General features: G+C 43.7%; 1 protein-coding gene across 1 annotated transcript in view; it reads left to right on the top strand.

Annotated features, from left to right (window-relative positions):
- fat4 (FAT atypical cadherin 4) overlaps positions 1 to 20,509 on the top strand; it is a 101,648-nt gene that overhangs the window by 64,602 nt on the left and 16,537 nt on the right. The window contains 5 exon segments of the mRNA XM_063876904.1: positions 9,668 to 9,848; positions 12,196 to 12,446; positions 12,720 to 17,069; positions 18,580 to 18,684; positions 19,082 to 19,389. Of these exon segments, the coding sequence (XP_063732974.1) occupies positions 9,668 to 9,848; positions 12,196 to 12,446; positions 12,720 to 17,069; positions 18,580 to 18,684; positions 19,082 to 19,389 (5,195 nt within the window).

Raw genomic sequence — 20,509 nt, 5'->3', positions numbered from 1 at the left:
TAAAGGGAAGGCACACTAAATCCCTCGGCCTACGTCTATTATGGCGCACGTGCCCTCATAGAAATCCCATGTCATTCACATCCCTCCAGCACATCGCTCCATAGTGCCACGCTGTTTGTATATGGCCTTTTAGCTGGTGGGTGAGGGGCAGTTTTAAAGGGGGGCTAAACGGCCGCTTAGCCGATAAAGAATTTTAATGACCATTCCTGCCCAAAAACAGGATCTTTTATGCTGTTAAATGGCTCCCATGCATCTGGTGTTTAAACCCTCCAGTCTTCTTGAGTTGTTTTCTCATTGACTTCATCCTTTGAATAATGATCTGTCAATCTCCTGTCATCGAGTTTTGAACAAGAACAACAACGAAAACCTAACCTGCGAATTCATGTTTGGCATATGAGGCAAATGGAAATTTAGATTAAATTGGCCCTTTTATGCTTTTTGGGGTTTTCCCTTTCCTGCAGTGAGTTTTATAGGTTTTAGTGCATGTAAATGATCTGCAAAGCCTAAAATCCCAGTGTTCCGCTAACCAATCAGAGCAGACTGGGCTCTGGTTTCAGACAGAGGGGGAAAAGAGGTGCTGCAGCACAGGCAGTATGAGGAAAATAAAGAGCTTTTTGAACATTAAAGCATGGAAACATGTCAGTAGAGGAAATTAATACAAATATGAACATGAAAATGAACATTATAGGCCCTTTTTTAATGGGGTGTATTTATGAAGGTCTATAGTCTTGTGGCAAAAACAAGACTCAGCCAAATAAAATATCAGGTTCCTCAAATGAACTTTTACAGAGCAGTTAAATTGTGGATTAGCTCTCAAAAAGCTGTACAACAGCAACAATGTGGTGTGGCTTTTTCGTTGTGAGTTTTTCCTATCGCCTGTTTTCCACTCCCTGGTAAACCTTCACAATAAGTCAATCCGAGTGTTTGTGTTAATAGCTTTGGTGAGCTTTTTATTTTTAAAAAGGGGTTTTGGTTGGATGATTAGCCTGGCAGAATCCACGTTTTAATGATGTTTATTTGCTGTGTTTTTGTGAGGACTCTGGTTAGCACACAAAGTCCTCACAAAGCTGATTTTATTAAAAGTCGCTGCTGCCGTTCATGGCTTACTTTCCTTTTTAAATACCTTTATGAGTCTCAAAAAGAAATTAGAAAGCATTCTGCTCATTCTCTAAACACTTCTTTTCTTTTCACTGTTAATACTTTTAATATGGAGGTACTTGGTTCAACTTCTTCTGAGGAAACTGATTTCTCAACAAGTAAATAAAGTTTCCAGATGCTTTTGTGTTAGCTAAATGGAACAGCCTTGGAAAGAAAAAGAGACCTTTAGTATAAAACACAAAACTCCTTGCTGCCGTTCATGGCTTGCTTTCCTTTTTTAAATACCTTGCAGCATTGGGTGTGTGTATGTGAATATGTTTGCATGCTTTCACTCTTTGCCCTTTTCCAAAGACATATTTCAGTTTTTATGTAGCCCACGTATGAACATTATAGAGTTGTATTATGAGGAGTTATACTGCCAGTATGTGTTCCCCACACTGGTTATGATCTGCTGGTGTAGCCGTGTCACCGTAAAATGGAAAGCAGTCAGAGAACAGTCACAGATGCAATGCTAAATTGGGATTTCCAACAACAGAGCAAATAAAAGCACTATTGTAATAAAACAAAAGGCAAATCACTTCATACAATTTCACCACAGGCCTTAAAAATATGAGAAATGGCAGCACTTCTTGTCTGCCGATATGCTTTCTTTGCCTGCGTGCAAACCGCCAAACCCTATCCGTAACATATGGGGAAGAAATTATGCAAAAGCAGTCAGACGCGGCACTCCATAAATAACAGGCGAGCTGTGTAACATTAGGTTTAATTTGACGAATGCCTCTGAGATTGGAGTATTATTAGAAATATTCTCTCGCTCTGTACCGGTTGCTTTGAGTGTTCTACTCAGATATCCCTTTCACTCCCTTGCTTGTTAAGTGTGAGAAAACCTCTGTTTACTCTGTTATGTTTGGCAAACTGAGCATTGGGACCGCTCACACCCTGCACACAGCTCCGCCGAGGCTATTCATGGGTGCTGGACGGGGTCGCATTAAAAGAAGCTTTGTTGCAAAGCAACAGGTTCTCAGACGCAGAAAAATGTCAATTTTGCCTTGATGGCGGCCAAATCTCTCCCCCTGAGTAATGATGTGTTTTATTTACGCTGTCCCTTAAGAGCACAATCTAGCCGCAGTCCATAAACTGTAATTAACCGTTTAGCCTTAAGCTTCAGCCTACAGATGGGCTGTCTCATAAATTTACAGATTCATCCGTCTTCCCTAAGTCAACCTGTCCTGGACTTCCCACTTTAATGAATCCGGTTGTTTGGACATCCCAGCTTTATCCTTGTTTGTCAGTTTTTTCGATAAAACATCAGTCAATCATATATTGAAGGAAGAGATTATCTCTTGTGCCAGCAGAGACACTCAAACCTGCTACTTAGCGCGGCTTAGACCGAGCTAGTCAGGGCAACTCGCAGCCTTTCCCAGGAGGTGGGTGCTGCTGTGTCCTCCAGATCAGCCCCCCGCGAGGCGCTCTCAGCAGCGTGCATCCTTGTAGCAGCTGCGGCGGTCAAAAAACAGATCGCTTAATCGTCATTAACACATGTATTTGTACCCCCTCCGGTTCAGAAAGTATGGCAGCGGCACCTTCTTGGAGGTTAATGTGATTTGTCCGGTGGTAATGTACACTAATAAGGTGCTTAGACCCTGCCATATGTCTATGCTAGACAATACTTTCTGGGTTGAGAGGCTTACAGGGAAAACTGTCTGTGGGTCTTTAGGATGCAACAGGAGGCAGCAGATGGTCATCTGGTCTAGTTTAGTCTCAGGGTCCTGAAAGCTTGTTATTTGGACTTCTGGGGTTATTCTGGGTTCTCCTATTTTCTCCAAACGTGATCCTCACCGAAACAAACCTCTCGGATCAGAGCTCGGATTTAGCAATGAAATATTAGCACGCAGAATCAGATGTCATTCCCACCGCCAGTTCAACAAGCACTTTGAATTCTTTGGGATTATTCTGAAATATCAAACAGAGCTGTGTTTTGCTTGTCACTGCCCCAACTGTGTCATTCCCAGACCTGAGGGGGAATGTGCTGCGTTTAATTAAATTGTAATGGTGTTTCAAGATTCAATTAAAGCGCAGAGGAATCCTCATGTGGCTGCAGCGCTTTGAGCTCCCCGACGGATTCAGCCGCTTTGTGTGAAAACGAGGTGCACTGACGCCGGCGTCTTTTTAAATTTCATCCCATAGTGTAATGGCTGCTCAAAGGATTAAAAGAAAACTGTTATCTGAATACCATCAGCGTGATGTGTTCCCATCAGTGTCCCCAGTCTTGGAGACAGGGTTATCATCAGGACTTAGCTCGGACTTATCCTTTATGGTATCCATACTGCTTCAGAGCTCAGTGACTGCATCGCAGCTCTCTAGGGCAAAACCAACTCACGGAAACACTTCCTTTACTGATTGAGGGAGCATGCTCCTCTGGATCTGAACCCCGTTTTCTCATGTGCAATAACAACCCAGATGAATGTGGATCAAATAGCTCGTCTGGACTGAGTGGCATTTACTTCATTTTCCAGCCATAGCAACATTTGCAAAGAACAGAGTTTGTCTTGATGTTCGAGCGATGACGTTGATGAGTTCTTGGCGTGAGGTAAATACCGATGATGTGAGTCTGTAATCACCAGGAGAGCAGTGTCGGGTCATGGCGGTTTGCTTTCCTAAGTAACACGAGATTAACCCCTGAAATAAGATTATGCTCATGGCGCAATCTTAAAACAGACGAGAGGTAGTGCGTTGATTGCCTCATCTGTCTTGGCCGACATGTGATCTACAAATTAAAGGTGTTTAACATAATGGTAGGAAGAATGCAAACACAAGACTCTCATGGCTGTCAATCATGCACAAACAGGGACCTGGATATCTTGTTTTAATCTCATTCAATGATCTCTTTAATTAACTGTGTAGTTTTTAATAATTATGTTTCTGCATTTCTTATGTTTATATTACTGCCTGCTTAAAGATGTTGCTTTCCTGTAGTGTGTTATATTGGTTTCGGTGCATGTAAATGGTCTGCAAAGGTTAAAATCCCCCCCAAAGTTCCCTTCCAATGACATCCCTTTGTGCCATTCACACTTCATTTAGCTAGTGCACAACACATTGTATGAGATAGGCAAAGGGGTTAGCGGTTGACCAATAGTAACTGAGCCGGCCAGCTAACCAATCAGAGCAGACTGGGCTCTGGTTTCAGACAGAGGGTGAAAAGAGGTGCTGCAGCACAGGCAGTAGGAGGAAAATAAAGATCTTTTTTAACATTAAAGCATGGAGACATGTCCCAGGAGAGACACTAAACACAAATATGAACCTGAAAATTAGAATAAAATGTCCTCTTTAACATGTCAGTAAACACAGCTAGCTTTATACCTTCTGAAGAATGTCAAATGTACAAAACTACTGTTGAAATACAGAGAATTTCGGGGTCTGGGGACAGGATTTGCCAATGGAAAAATGCCTTTTTTGACCACAGTGCTTGGCAGCCATTGGTTGGCAGCTGACTTCCCTTTGCAAATTTCCACCAGCTCTTTTTCCATGGCAAAATGAAATCATTTGTCACATAGTGTCGGGCCAGATTGAGCATATTTCCTCGCCATATCCCCACCGATGCCCCTGAACACCCCCTTCCTCTTCTTGAGCCACGGCGCACCAGGTGACACCCCGACTGCAGTCGTCTGAATCATCGACCCTGACGCTATGTCCTGGGCTTTGCCAGATTCCAATTTGGAAAAGATGCTGGCATTTCTCAGCACTCCTGGAGAGCATTCCTCTGCTATTGAGTCACTCCCTCCTAAGAAAAGAATAAGGGATAGAAGTTATTTTCAACATAATAAAAACTATTCCTGGTTTGCTTGTCTTACTATTTTGGTGAAAAGGCAGGAATCGGAAACCGGGGGCATACTCAGCTGCGATGTTGACCACGTTATTTAGCAGCCGCCGTCTTATGATCCTCAGAATGTCTCACCCTTTCCATAAGTATTTGAAACAACTGTCATTTACATACATTTGCATACCTGCCAAGATATAGTGTTCCCTTGATGACTAAATCCGTCAGCCCACGCGATGTAACGCGATAGATCTGAACTATTTACACATTGGACAGCAGGTTTTGGGGGGGAAACAGCTGCCAGGGGTTATGTGATATCAGTGAGCCCCGGGAGGCTAAGAAGGCACGTCCTGAGGCTGCACATGATGCTGTTAGGACGGAGATACTAAAGAAAGACGCAGAAAAAACGCCGCCGGGGTCAGCGCAGGTTCAGGGTCAAAGAGAGGAGCGTCAGGGGGCTTGTGAGCGAAATATAGGTCTTCACTAAAAGGGGGGTGGGGTAGTCTTTTGCTCTATGCTTGCTTAGGATTAGCTGGGGTGTCCTGTGCCCCAGAATCCCCGATGCGCTCGGTGACAGACGCAATGCAGGTCAAAGGTCAGGCAAGTGGTGGTGACGGCGGTGGAGCAGGTTGTTCATTCTTCCGAGGCAGTAAACAGGTTGTGACATCACATCCTGTGCAGAAGTGAAACGCCTGGAAGGAGGGCAGTGTACTCAACATAAACACACACACACACACACACACACACACACACACACACACACACACACACACACACACACACACACACACACACACACACACACACACACACACACATACTGGAATATCTTCTTGGCCTACTTCCGCTCTTAGTGGGGAAACAATGCTATTGAAATGCAACAACCACTCTGTAACAGAAGGAAGTTTAAAGGGGACATATTCTGCTCATTTTCAGGTTCATATTTGTATGTAGTGTCTCTCCTGGGACATGTCTCCATGCTTTAATGTTCAAAAAGCTCTTTATTTTTCTCATACTGCCTGTGCTGCAGCTCCTCTTTTCACCCTCCGTCTGAAACCAGAGCCCAGTCTGCTCTGATTGGTTAGCTGGCCAGGCTCAGTTGGTCAACCACTTAGAGATGTCCCGCCCCTTAGACTATCATGTACAATGTGTTGGAGGGCTATCCAATAAAGCGCTAGTGTTTTATAGTGATGTCACTATGTTATCCGGAGTAGGAGTCCAATGGAGGGGGTGGGAGAGAAACTCCCTGGAGGGACCTTTTGGGATTTAGCCTTTGCAGACCATTTACATACACTAAAACCTATTCAACACACTACAGGAAACGGAAAACCCCAAATAGCAGTAAGAGCGCCCCTTTAAATTAAGAAAAATATACTGTAGCAGCTGTCTCAATGTTCAAAACCAAATATGTTTTCTTCTGTCCCTCAGTTGGAGTTAATGTTTTTTTGTAAATCCATTTCGCTCTCTGAGTCACTTATCAGCCGGCAGCTTTACCGGAAAACATCTTTGATCTATAACAGTCTTAGTGAGTCGTTGACTGTCAAACACACTTTGCCTCTCAGCAGCTGCTCCGCACCGGTTGACTTAAAGAGATACGAGACATCTTGCACCTCGGATTGCTCTTCAATTAAGAGGATCAAGTGAAGAGGAGCTGCACTTAATCTGTTGCCATGACAACCTGCTGAATCACGACTCGCTGTCGATCCAATCACGTTGAACGGGTGACACCGCAGGCGTGGCTGGATTAGACGGTGGCATCGAGTACGCTGTTGATTGAGTAATCCTGCTGACTGTTGTTTGGGCACTTAGCTACATGCTGTGCTGCTTTGATTACATAATAGCTCTGTGTTTATGCAGCATGGACTCGATGCTACCTAAATCGCATACCACGATTTATATTTTCCACTTGGATTGTGTTTCCTCGGCCGTTAGTTCTTTGCATTTGACACCCACTTCTTCGTCAGCCGTCTCCAGTGTAAACCGCCGATGATTTTATTTATAAGCAGTATCCTATTCATCACAAATATTTGTAAAGGTGGAAACGCACAAGCACCTCAAAATTGAACACTGCCTTTATTTGGTCATAATCCTCGAAACTGAAAAAAATTAACTGCAGACAACATGACTCATTTTGGTAACGATTCAGAAGAGATTAGTGTTGTATGGTTTCCGGGCCCCTTTTCGGGGATTGAAACTGTTTACTGTTACCTCTGTTTGTGTCATTTATTTTGCTCCAGCTCTGGTTATTCTAAACACGCATGTCGGCCACTTCTGTTCTGACCAGAAAACCTGGACCCATGACAAGCCTAAGGTCGGATGTCTGTTTATTATCACACAGCCGGGCAGTGAAGTGATGTTACAGTAAACCATCTCGCATCTCATTTCGCGAGGATTCCCCTGCCTTTCGAAAGGAGCTACGGTGGTCTCCAAACCCCACAACAATGTTCAAATTTGTTGATCTTCTTTAGGAAAAGCTGTTCTCTGCCCACAGGGAGGTCACAGTTTAGTGTCAGCAATTTACCAGCAGCCGCAGAGCTCAAAGGGAATTTCAATTCTTTCCCAAGGACACGATGTTGGTAGTCCTCAGTATTTTATTTGCTACAAAACTAAATAATCAGAGCACCACCAAATATTAGGATTCATCCTCTTGGGAGATGGATATTTGGACTAAAGTTTGCAGGAATCCATTTAATAGTGAGTCAGTTAGTCTGAAGGAAAGTGTTGGAATAGCATTTCCATCCAGAGAGCTATGACGTTAGCTTTGCTAAAATACCACGAGGTAGATTAAGCACTCAGATACCGTACTTCAGTTCAAATACTACGATCTTAACATACTCCATGACATTTAAACATCCTGAAGTAGAAGTACTATCAGGCAAATGCAGAGGTGGAAGAAGTACTCAGATCCTTTACTAAGTACAAAGTAGTAATAACACAGTGTATAAATAATCTGATGAAACTAAAAGTCCTGTTTTAACAATTGAATTAAATGAACTATAAGATATATGTGCCTTTATTAATCCCTGTGGGGAAATTCAGGAGTTTATGCAGCAACAGATAGAGAAAGAAACACTACAGGTTCACACAGGGATAACAAATAAATACATGAAAATACAAATTGTATAAAGGTAAGCAACGGTCTTAAAACAAACTGTTTGAACAAAAAATACTTAAGATGTAAGTACTATTCAGTGCTTATATTATATACATATTGGTCCCTGGTTGTAATACGTGTCCCATTTAAAGTTGACATCATTTTTTAATAATTATATGAATTTATATAGTAAATTATTCTGTCAGATGTAAAAAGTGAAGTGGAAATACTCAGGTGAAGGACCTAGTGTTTAAGTCACAATGAAAATAGCAGTACTTGATTGGACATACAGTGACATATAGTACAGCACGACAGAAAGGAGTAATTTGATCAGCGGTGTCATCTCAGGAGGATGCAGCAGGAAAAATAATTCATCTGACTTCCAAACAAGAAGAATTGGCACAAATGTATAACTCATAATTTATCAGATAATCCGTGCTGGCTGAGAAACAGAGCCTTCGTGTCCCTTAGGCTTTTGTCCTGACTCTCCACACGATCTTTTCTCCTTGTGTTTTGATTTCTCACAGCTCCGCATTAATAGAGGATTCTGGTGGCCGTCGTCCAAGTGTTTTTTATTATCTCTTATTAATCCCGGCCCCTACGGTACGCAAGTTCAAGCATCTGATGTTTTCCACAGCTGAGCACACACAGGCACAGGAGACACAAGCTCGGGACTGTACTTGTTTTTATTTATTATAGTTGACACATTCGCATAGATTCCTGAAGAGAGCTGCAGGAGGGAACAACTACAAATTAGAGGTGGGAAAAGTGCCCCCTTCAGCCTCAGCTTTTCTCAATCCTCTGGTGCTCTCGTTCCTCATAAAAAACATAAAGTTATGCAAATCATTCCGAGTTTAAAATAACTCCGAGCCTTTAAAGATGTCCCCAAATCCCAAATTGTGACTTTCAGTAATAAAGCTGAACTTGTGTTTATGTTTGGAATACATTTCAGGGGCCATTTAAGGATGGATTATAAAGGCCATCTCAAGCGAGGCAGATGTCTGAACCTTTTTTTTTCTTCAGGTTTTTCTGCATTGCGGCTCATTTTCATCTGCTATTGATTTAAATCCAACCCCGGGGGCAAGCTAGCCCCGTTTCGTCACCCGCTCTGGGAGAAAACGGTTAGATTTTTGCTGAAAATAGCACTTCTCCCTCTCTCGAATTCCACAGACTAACTCGCTCAGTGCCATGCACCTTAAAATAGATACCTCGCTGTGGAAATTAAATCTTTGAGTGTCCAAGACCCCAGGAAGGACGCCTGAAAGATTTGGTTTCACAGACATTGAGCCCTTTTGATGTGTTCTGCTCTGTGTTGATGTGGCTGTGCTGCTGATGGAAACCCAAAACTGCAGCCAGAGGAATTTGCTTGCATTAAATGCAGCAGGAATATTGTGGCTGAACCCTCACAGGAGCATGAATCGTTTCAGTGTGGATCTCGCTGCAAATGACAAGTCATGTCCAATAAATCACCATGCGTCTAAAGTCAGAATGTCCTAATGGGGCTCACATGGTTTACCCTTCACCCGCTCACTGTACCACAAAAAGGGAGTTCCTTATTCCGTCGGTTAGGAAACTCTCCATGTTGATGTCCGAGGTTTAATGAGCTGCTTCTGTTTTCCCCTCACTAACAGTTTTTGCTCTTCTCTCTTCATCCGCAGGTAATCCGTCTCTGAGCGGGACAGGGACGGTGACGGTCCTGGTGGACGATGTGAACGATAACGTCCCAGTTTTCACCGCCTCCGCCTTCCACACCACCATCATGGAGAACGCTCCCACAGGGGCGGATGTGCTGCTGGTCAACAGCTCCGATGCAGATGTGGGCGTCAACGGTGTTATAAGGTACCCAAAGGCCTTCACTTTTCTCTCATGACCTTACACCTATGTTCTGATTATTAGGGAACCTTTTTTGTGGTTTACTTAGAACTAACAGCCGAAATGATTTTAGTTTTCCTTCATACTCTTTTACCCTTTGACCCTCATGAAAACCATAAAAGAATCTAAAGTCTTCATTTTGCCCTGCTTGCAATATCCTGAGAAATGGATGCTTTTATCATAAAGTTAAGACAGAAATGTGTAACTAAATCCCCAAATATTTCCTCGTCAAGCTCAAACTGGTGACATTAGGGTTCATGAAAGGTTCACTTTTAGTCCAATTCATGCACATAAGTAGTTTTGACTGATCTACGGACTACAATTCTTTAAAATGTGTTTCAAAATAAAGTAATTACCAAGAAAATATGCAAATTACTGGATAGACAAAGCAAGAGTAAATGTTTTAAGTAGAATTACATTAAATCTTGTATTTATACCCAAATAACACATTATAGAAACAACCTTAAAAGTGTAGTTTTTTCTTTTCCAGAGACACCTAAAGGAAACAAAGAAATAAAATATTTTGTGTGCATGGAAAATAAATCCACATTTCACAATTTTACACCCGGAGGAGATGTAGTTCCTGTGAATAATCAGATCAGCTGAACTCCTCTTTGATTGCCTGGTGTGAAGATGCCCTTTCAGCTGCCGTACAGGGCTGGGTTTTGGCTCTCGCCTTCAGAGAATCGTTTCACCTCATCACCGGCTTTGTGAGAGTCCAGGCCATTGTCGCAATTGTTGACAGGAGTTTAGGCGAGTGTAGAGTTTTAGTCATCACTCGAATCATTGTTCGGGGCCGCCATTCTCAAGCTGGACAACAGCTTTTTCACACTCACAGCCCCCCTGCACGGGGGAGCTTGTAAAAGCTTCTGGCCAGTCTCTCTCAAGCCGGACACTGACTCGAGGCCAGCCCCTCCTCTTTCCTCAGTAACCCCACTGGGTGCATATTGGGGGGTACCGCAGCTCGCTCCAGTTTCCCAAAACATGGTAATGAGGATGTTAATTGTCCGTGACAGTATGAGTTGTGCCCATCAGGGGTCCTGGGTGGTTAGAGGCCCTTAATGGAGCCCAAAACTGCTTACCTTCAGTTATTAGTTTTGTTTCCCACTACAAATGAAAGTCCCACACTTGGCTTTGTCCAGTTCAGTTCTGTTTATATTGTTGTCCAAATAAGCTTTGCATCCCGTCTGCAGTCACACGTCTTTCTGTAATTGGTCGTCGTTTAAAAAAAAAAAGCCTTTTCAAAATATGCACTGGTGTGTACATGTATGTGTCAGTTTACATTTACGTCTGGGTCCTTCTGCTGAAACATGATATTAGTTTGAGAGCCAAAGACTGTGGCCCCTCAGTCCTGGACACGTGTATGTTATGTGTGTCTGCATGCATGTACTTTTTGCTATTAAAATGTGTATTTTTTTAGATAAATATCATCTTCGCGAATAAAAGATGAATACACAGAATCATTCTGGAGTTTTGTAACCAGTCTGTTAGTGGCTCTCTGTGAGCAGTGAGGCAGAAAACAGTGGCTGCGTTTGATAGACTCTGTATCTGGATGCTTCAATCAGTCAACTGCTGTGATGTCAAGCCAGTGCAATGTGGGGACCATTATAGGGCATATTCTTCTGTTAGATGTGCCTTTTTAATGAAGCTTGAAACAGTGCCCTCTATAGACCGACACTCTTAACAATACTGAAGCGTTGAGTCAGTGGCAGTGCAGCATACAATATGTAGAAGCTGTGTCCAGAGCATGGCTTATGTAACACCTGGCGGTCAGCTTCTACATTAGAAACACCTGTAATAACACAATTACCTCACTGTAACACAAGATGTGCTCATGATACAGAAATTGAAGTAGCTCAAGAGCAAGTGAGAAGTAATTATGGAAATTGGAAGAGCTGAAATAGTCATTATGTGGAATTTTATACTTTTTAGTGACCATTCAAAATGTAATAAGTTATTTGGAACATATAAAACATTTAACTATTTGCAGATGCAGAAGTCCTTTGCTTGACTTTTTGTTTATTTTCTGTTTCTGGAAGTAGTTCTCTGCCTCTCTTATACAAATTAAACACACCATAAGCAAAGATTGATGTGCACTGAACGTACATACTGGGAATTAGACAGGACTGATGATAGTCAGGAGTAAAAGCAGTCGAATGCAAATCTATTACATCTAATCGTCATGGTTTCTCAGTTTCAGGACATTTATCAGCATTAACTGTCAGAACTGATTCATGTTATCGCAAATACTCCAACTTAATCTTGCTTTAACAGAGCTCCCACTGAGACTTTTCCCACTTTATCTTCCCTACAGCTACAGCCTGACCGGAGGACACGGCCAGTTCTCCATCAACCCGGCTACAGGACAGATTATCACCAGCTCCCTGCTGGATCGAGAAGACAGAGCCAATTACCAGCTGCTGGTTGTGGCAACAGATGGAGGGCAGCCCGAGGGCTTGTCCAGCTCCGCCACCGTGTCCGTGACGGTGGCTGACATCAACGATAACCCACCTCGCTTCCACCACCACCCCTATGTCACCCACATCCCCGCCTATACTGCAGCAGGTCAGTACATCAACACCTGTTCACGCTGTCACTGTGCTCTTACACCAGGATCAAATTATGTGTCAGACTATTGCAAAATTCAGGAACACTTAGCTTCTTTTTTTTTAAACAGTGCACCAACAGTCTCTTTTAGATGTATGTAAGGTTTTATTATTAAGCTATTTCTTAATGTTTTTTTCCACTTTCAATAATTTGTTCTCCCTCTATTTAAATATTTATAGGCTTATGCATCAAATGAATTCTTCAAAATACTTATGTCCTTTATGTCTTTAGGGTCCCTGGTCTTCGCTGTTACCGTCACTGACGAGGACTCGGGTTCCAACGCCCAGCTGCACTACTCCCTAATTGGACGCAACTCTGAGAAGTTCAAGATCGACCCCGTCCGAGGCGCCATCACTGCCAATGAAAAGCTGACTGGGACCACCGAAGTCACCCTCACAGTTCGAGTAAAAGACGGAGGAACCAACCCCAAAACAGACACGACCACCGTGACTGTCCGCTTTGTTACCGGAGGAAACTTCCCTGTCATCAAACTGAAGGAGCACGCCTTCACGTTCCCTGAGAGCCAGGCGACCAATCACGTTGTTACAACGGTGACCGGGTCATCTATGAGGGGCGGACCTTTGTCGTATTACATCGCCAGCGGAAACCTGGACAATGCCTTCCATATTGATCAGCTGTCAGGCGAGGTGTCCATCAGGCATCCGCTAGATTATGAACACATACAGAAGTACGTTCTCTGGATTGAAGCCAGAGATCAAGGCTTCCCACCGTATTCCTCTTATGAGAAAGTGGAAATAACCGTGCTGGATGTGAATGACAATCACCCAGTGTTTGATAAGGATCCCTTCCATGCTGAGATACTGGAGAACCTTTCACCTCAGCGGGTGCTAATCGTCTCTGCCGTTGATCTGGACAGCGGGCCTAATGGACAGCTTGAATTTGCCATTATTGATGGCAACAAGGAGAACAGTTTCAGCATTAATAGAGCGACTGGTGAAATACGAACCACCCGGCCTTTGGACCGGGAGAAAGTTGCCCAGTACGCTTTGAAAGTCAAAGCCACTGACCGGGGGTTGCCACCTAAAAACTCAGCAGTCAAAGTGCTTATCAACGTCCTGGATGTAAATGACAATGCTCCACGTTTTTCCAAGATTTTCAGTTCTACAGTGGCTGAAAATGCCCCAGTGGGTTACACGGTCACCAGAGTCACCACCACAGACGAGGACGCTGGTTCAAACGCCATTAGCAAATATTCAATCACAGATACCAGCCTTCCATTCAGTATAAATCCAAACACAGGAGACATAACGATAAGTAGACCGCTCAATAGAGAAGACACGGATCATTATATTGTCAAAGTGTCTGCCCATGACTCTGGCTGGACAGTTAGCACAGATGTCACCGTATTTATAACAGATATTAATGATAATGCTCCCAGATTTAGTCGTCCCTCTTACTATCTGGACCACCCAGAGCTCACTGAGGTGGGCTCCCTGGTCACGCAGGTGTCCGCAACAGATCCTGACGAAGGTTTTAACGGCAAAATCTTCTATTTTATCCGGTCCCAGTCTGAGTTTTTCAGAATTAACGCCAGCACCGGAGAGATATTTGTGAAGCAGCAGTTAAAATATCAGAACTCGACAGGTGCTAGTAGTATAAATATAAATCGCCACAGCTTCATTGTCACCGCTTCAGACCGGGCAGTGAAACCTCTGATGAGTGAGACGACAGTAATTGTAAACATCGTAGACAGCAATGATAATCCCCCTGAGTTTGATTTACCCAGCTATTTTACGCCTGTCACTAAAAGTGTCAAGGTTGGCACCAGACTGATTAGGGTTGTCGCTCAGGATGAAAAAGACTTTGGCCTTAATTCTGTTGTTGAGTACTTAATAACAGGAGGAAATAGCTCCAGTAAGTTCAAACTAGATAAAACAAGTGGATGGATTACTGTTGCCTCCTCCCTTACATCTGATATGAATAAAATGTTCCTCATTGACATCACAGCGAGCGACCGAGGAAATCCTCCTTTGTCGGCGCGGACGACAGTGCGCATTGCAGTCACGGAGGAAAACCACCACACCCCTGAGTTCTCACAAAGCCAAATCTCAGCGTCTGTACCTGAAAGCCTTGTTGTGGGAACAGCTATAAGGACTCTGTCTGCCAGAGACAAAGACAAAGAAATGAATGGCCTTATCACGTACAATATTACCTCAGGCAACGACAGGGGTCTGTTTTCACTTAATAGTAAAACTGGAGTTTTATCCCTAGCTCAGCCTCTGGACTTTGAAGAGAAGCAACAGCATGAGCTCAGGGTTTCAGCCACTGATGGTGGTTGGATCTCAAAAACAAGCTATGTCTCTGTTGTAGTGCACGTGACTGATGTGAACGATAACCCCCCTGTGTTTGATCCTGAGGAGTACTTCCCCATTGTACAGGAGAATGTTCCCAGTGGCACCACCGTGGTCAAGCTGAACGCCACAGACCGTGATTCGGGAGCCAACGCGGTCATGGCCTATGTGATACAGTCATCAGACAGTGACCTCTTTGTTATCGACCCGAACACCGGGACCATCACCACCCAGGGCTTCTTGGATTACGAGGCTAAGCAGGTTTACCATTTAACAGTGAAAGCCTTCAATGTCCCAGACGAAGAGCGGTGCAGCTTTGCCAACGTCAACATTCAACTTAAGGGTGCCAATGAATACGTACCCCGCTTTGTTTCAAAACAGTACTACTTTGAAATCTCTGAAGCCGCTCCAAAAGGCACAGTGGTCGGGGAAGTGTTCGCCAGTGATCGAGACCAAGGAGATGACGGAGTGGTTTACTACCTCATTTTTGGGAGGAGCAGAAAGAAAGGCTTTGGCATTAACAGGAAAACAGGCCAGATTTATGTCACAGGTAGTCTAGACCGTGAGAAAGATGAAAAGATTTCACTGAAGGTGTTGGCAAAGAACACGGGAAGCATCCGTGGGGCTGATATCGACGAGGTGTTTGTGAACATCACCATCCTGGATGCCAACGATCCTCCTGTTTTTACCCAAGAACTCTATGATGTGCAGATCAGCGAAGGTCTCTCACCTGGAGGTCTGGTAACCTTCGTGAGTGCTGAGGACTCAGACTCTGTCCCAAGCTGGAGCAGGTTTTCATACTCCATTGCTCCTGAATTTGATAAAAATGTGTTTACTATCAACCCAAAATCTGGCCAAGTGTCTGTGGCTGCAGAGCTAGACAGAGAAGCAACTCCTGTGTATAATCTCACCATTCTTGCTGTGGATACTGGCACCCCCCCTGCAACTGGAAGCACCACAGTGATTGTGAACCTGGAAGATATCAATGATAACGGTCCAACTTTGACAACTGCTTATGCTGAGGTGATGGAAAATCAGAGAGCAGGCGTTGAAGTCACAACACTATCAGCAACAGACACAGATCTAGCACCAAACCAAGGCCCTTTCCTTTACAGCCTTCTCAGTTCTGGCTCTGCCAAAAGCTACTTCAGCCTTAGTCCAGCTGGAGTGCTAACCACCAGTCGTGAGATCGACAGGGAGCAGATTAGCGACTTCTACCTCTCTGTTGTGATCAAGGACTCTGGTGTGCCTCAGATGTCCTCCACAGGAACCATTCACGTCAAAATAAACGATCAGAATGACAATCCTTCCGAGCCGAGGTCTGTAGAAATCTTTGTCCACTACTTTGGGAACATGTTTCCTGGTGGATCTTTGGGAGATGTCAAACCTCAAGACCCTGACATTCAGGATAGGTTCCACTGCTCCCTGATTCCCCCGTCCTCCGGTCTGTTTAATATCCCAACTGGAACGTGCAACCTCAACTCCAAATCTCGCTCAACAGATGGCACTTTTGAACTCACAGTCCGTAGCAGTGACGGCGTCCACGGCTCAGTCAGCAATACAGCTCGAGTCCTCTTCATGGGTTTCACCAATGCCACAGTGGACAATAGCATATTAATTCGACTCAACTCTCAAGGAGTCAAAAGCTTCCTTACCAACCACTACCTCAGCTTTCTACGTATTGCCAACTCTCAGCTTGCAGGCCTAGGCACCGGGGTGCTGCTTTATGGCGCGTTTGAACTCAACAATCAGACCTTCCTCATGGCAGCTGTGAAACGAGGCCACGGACAATATGTCAACCCCAGTGGTGTGGCCACATTCTTCCAGAGTATCAAAGAAATTTTATATAGACAGAGCGGGGTGCAAATAGATGCGGTGGACCATGATCCATGCACACGTAACCCGTGCCAGAATGGAGGCAGCTGCAAGAGGCGTCTCAGTGTCGGGCCTGATATGAAGACAGAAGAAAGTGTCCCAGTGATCCTTGTTTCCAACCACCCGCTGCAGCCCTACGCTTGCAGCTGCAGGCCAGGATACGCAGGAGCTCTGTGTGAGACCGACATAAACGAGTGCCAGCCATCGCCCTGCCACAATGGCGGCACCTGCCACAATCTGGTGGGAGGTTTCTCCTGCACCTGTCCGGAAGGTTTCACTGGGATGGCCTGTGAGAGGGATGTCAACGAATGCCTGTCCAATCCCTGCAAGAACGGGGCGCTGTGCCAGAACTTCCCAGGCGGCTTCAACTGCCTCTGCAAATCTGGCTTTGCAGGTACTATACACGCAGGAGTCACATTTTACATCTGCCTACACAGTCAATCATGTTAGGCTTGGAAAAAACACATGTGGACACACACACACACACACATTGACACTCACACAATAATGTGTTCACGCATATGCTTTGCGTCCAATGAAAATATTTGCTTCTGAATGTTTCCAAGCAGTGTTTTAGCCACAGCGGTCAATCGTGGCTGCCAAACAGTTTGTTTTTTGGATTACTAGTTGGGGGGTATCAGCTGCGATGCGTATCAGCCTGCCCTGTTTGCTTTAATAAAAAGGAGGTGAAGCTGACCCTAGTGAAGACTTCAGTGTAGTTTCCATACACATTTCCCCAGTATCACTTTTCATTGTGCCTTCATGTGCTTGCAGCTATGACCACACACAGATACACTCCTGATCTAACTGTACACAGATGGATTTTATAATCAACATTTTCTCATGTACCTTGGTTGTGAGTTGTATGATGAATGAGCAGGCTTATAAAAGATCCAATCAGGCCTTTTGAGTTGGAGCTTAATGAAAACACTGTATCATTACCTCTTGATAAGAGGGGAGTAGATTTTAAGTGGATTTACATTTGGATCCTGCATGTTGTCCTGCCGCTGACTGCAGCATCTGAAAGACATTTTCAAAGCAGGGCCATGGCAGGCTATTTTGCCTCGAGTCAAGTCATTACTGTCCCTTTATATTATGACGATAAAAAAATTACCTCAAATCTCTTTCGTTTCATCAAGATGAATTACCCTTGTGGATAAATGCACCTATTGACTTACAGTAGTTTGCATACCCTCACAGTGAACTCTCAACTTCCTGTTTTCACCGCGTGGTTTTTGCCACTGGAATCAATCTCCATTAAGCAGCTTGCCTCTGGATTTACAGACTCAAATATATTTGCAGTATTTCTGTCAGTTTTTTGTTGTATTGTGCCATGTCTGCCCCTTTATTTGTAACATGTGTCACAGTTCTTATCATGATGTACCTTTCAACTCATTGTCATGTTGACATATATATGTGACAGTGATGTATGCACAATGCAACTGTTTCTCTTTCTGCACTGCAAAAAAAAAAGCCTTATCCAAACGTAATTTGAAAATCTGAGAATAATCTGCCAATTGAGTGAGATCATGTTATTTTTCCGAAAGAAAGTTTCAAGATGTTTTGGATCAAGTGATGTCATCTTGGACAAGCAATGTCTATTCCTCAATAGCATCTCTGAAGTTTGGATGGAGTGAAACTTCACAAAAACAGATGAAATTACATATTCTTATTAAGTATTTTATGGTTGTATGACAAGACTCTGATTTTAAGACGCACTCTAAAATGAAGTGTTGGAGCCCAAATTGTTCCTTTTTTTTTTGCAGTGCATTTCTCATCTGTGATGCGATGAAAGGCCTGCATGACTTGGCCTGTGGGGGGAAAATGCACTGTGTTCCCCTCAAGGTTTTCCTGTGTTGTCTGCCACCTCATCCATTTTAATTTGTGTTGTTCTATGAACCCAGGCAAAACGTGTGATTCCATCATCAATCACTGTGAGTGTAACCCCTGTTTTAATGGCGGGTCTTGTCAGAATCGGGTGGATGGATATTACTGTCATTGTCCGTTTGGTAAGTAATAGTAGGAAACTTCTGAGGGTATTAGCGAGACCGGGGTAAATTGAAAAGCAAGATGTTAAAGACATGCAATCTCCCATTCTCCAAAAGTCATGCTATAATAATCCCATTACTTAAAAGGGGCTTCTGTCATGTCGTTTTGTGTCTCCATTTGTCATGATTTTTATTTCTTCTGTCATCATTAGCTTCAAATATGGGCAAAAAATATAACATTTTAAGGGTGCAAGATTATGATCCAACCTCAGTGATACCTGCTTTGTTACCACTTAATACAGACCTTAATATTATTGCTCGATAAAGATTCTGTTTTATGTGCAGATATTTTTATCTCTCAGCAGTACCGTGAATCATTCATTGGCTTCCCCCTCTGATTCCTCTTTTCTGTCCTCAGGGGTCTTCGGCAAACACTGTGAACTTAACAGCTACGGCTTTGAGGAGCTCTCCTACATGGAATTTCCGTCTCTGGATCCCAACAATAACTACATATATATCAAGTTTGCTACCCTGAAGAGCAACGCGCTGCTTATGTACAACCACGATAACCAGACCGGAGACAAGGCGGAGTTCCTGGCTCTGGAGATCTTCGAGGGACGGATGCGCTTCTCCTTCAACTTGGGAAGTGGAACTTATAAACTGATGACTATGATAAAAGTTTCGGACGGGCAGTTCCACACAGTCATCGCCAGGAGAGCTGGGATGGTAAGAGCATTTCATTTTATGGTAAATATTAGCTTCTTTCATCTTGCATTCTTTAAACAAACGCCACATGGTATGGACTGACGTCTGCTGCACTATCTATAGCATTTAGGTCCTGTGTTTTATAGCTTAAACCTGCCTCCACATTTGGCCTTATATTCTCCTTTACACCATCAGATGATAATTAAACTTTACCCCAAACCATGGGTAGCTCAGCTTATGGTTTGCAAGGTTTGTAATTATATTTTAGTGCTCGTTGTGATTTACAATTCGAGGATCCAAAATGGCCCTGAAGGTTGAAACTCTGTCTCCTGTGCTTTGAATGAGAGGCTTCGTCCTGCCAGCAATACAGTGGCAAGCAAAGAGACGGGGGGAAAAAAATCCAAGCAGGGCCTGTCAAAGCTTCTATAATGTAACTCTCCTGCTGGACTTCAAATCTGTCATTTCCCACCATGCACCGAGACGTTCATAGGAAGCTGGTAAAATCGTTAAATTGTCAGGTTTGAGATGGTGCAGAGTGATGGGATGGAAAGGAATACAGCAAACGTGGAGAGTCTGTCCGCGTATATTGCCCTGCAAATCAAATGCAGTGGTGGCAATGTAAGGGCTCTTGAAGAGAGAGACAAAAAATCTGAGTGTGTCGTGACTCAAGTGGCGAGTCCCTCGGGCGGTGTAAGTGAACCTGATCACTGTGTTTGCAGAAGGTGCTGTGGGTCATTTCGGTGGTCAGGCTTGAGGTCTGCTCTCAGTTCCTGACTCCTGAATTCTGAGCCAATGTCAAAAGCAGACTGAAACCACAGACACGGTCATGCACTGCTTCACTGCGGAGGCTCCAAGTAATCAGAGGGAGCAGAAGAGTTCACAGATACTGTTACAATTGGAATTATAATCAGAGTCCAAATCCATTTAATTGTCAAATGCAATAAATTACACATAACTTTCCAAGGCACAATGAGTTTCACAGCAGTAGGAATAATAAAGCAGTATGACCAAGTATCAAATAATGGATGTATATATGAATGCCAATTATTTTTGTGGCATCAGTTTTGGATTTGCAAGAATCCAGGAGTAAAGCAGCTAAATTGATCATATTATAGAAGTTGATATGATGATTGTGTAAGCA

This window comes from Eleginops maclovinus, chromosome 23 (assembly GCF_036324505.1).
Source record: "Eleginops maclovinus isolate JMC-PN-2008 ecotype Puerto Natales chromosome 23, JC_Emac_rtc_rv5, whole genome shotgun sequence".
Lineage (NCBI taxonomy): Eukaryota > Metazoa > Chordata > Actinopteri > Perciformes > Eleginopidae > Eleginops > Eleginops maclovinus.
This window is presented reverse-complemented; position numbering and strand designations above follow the sequence as displayed.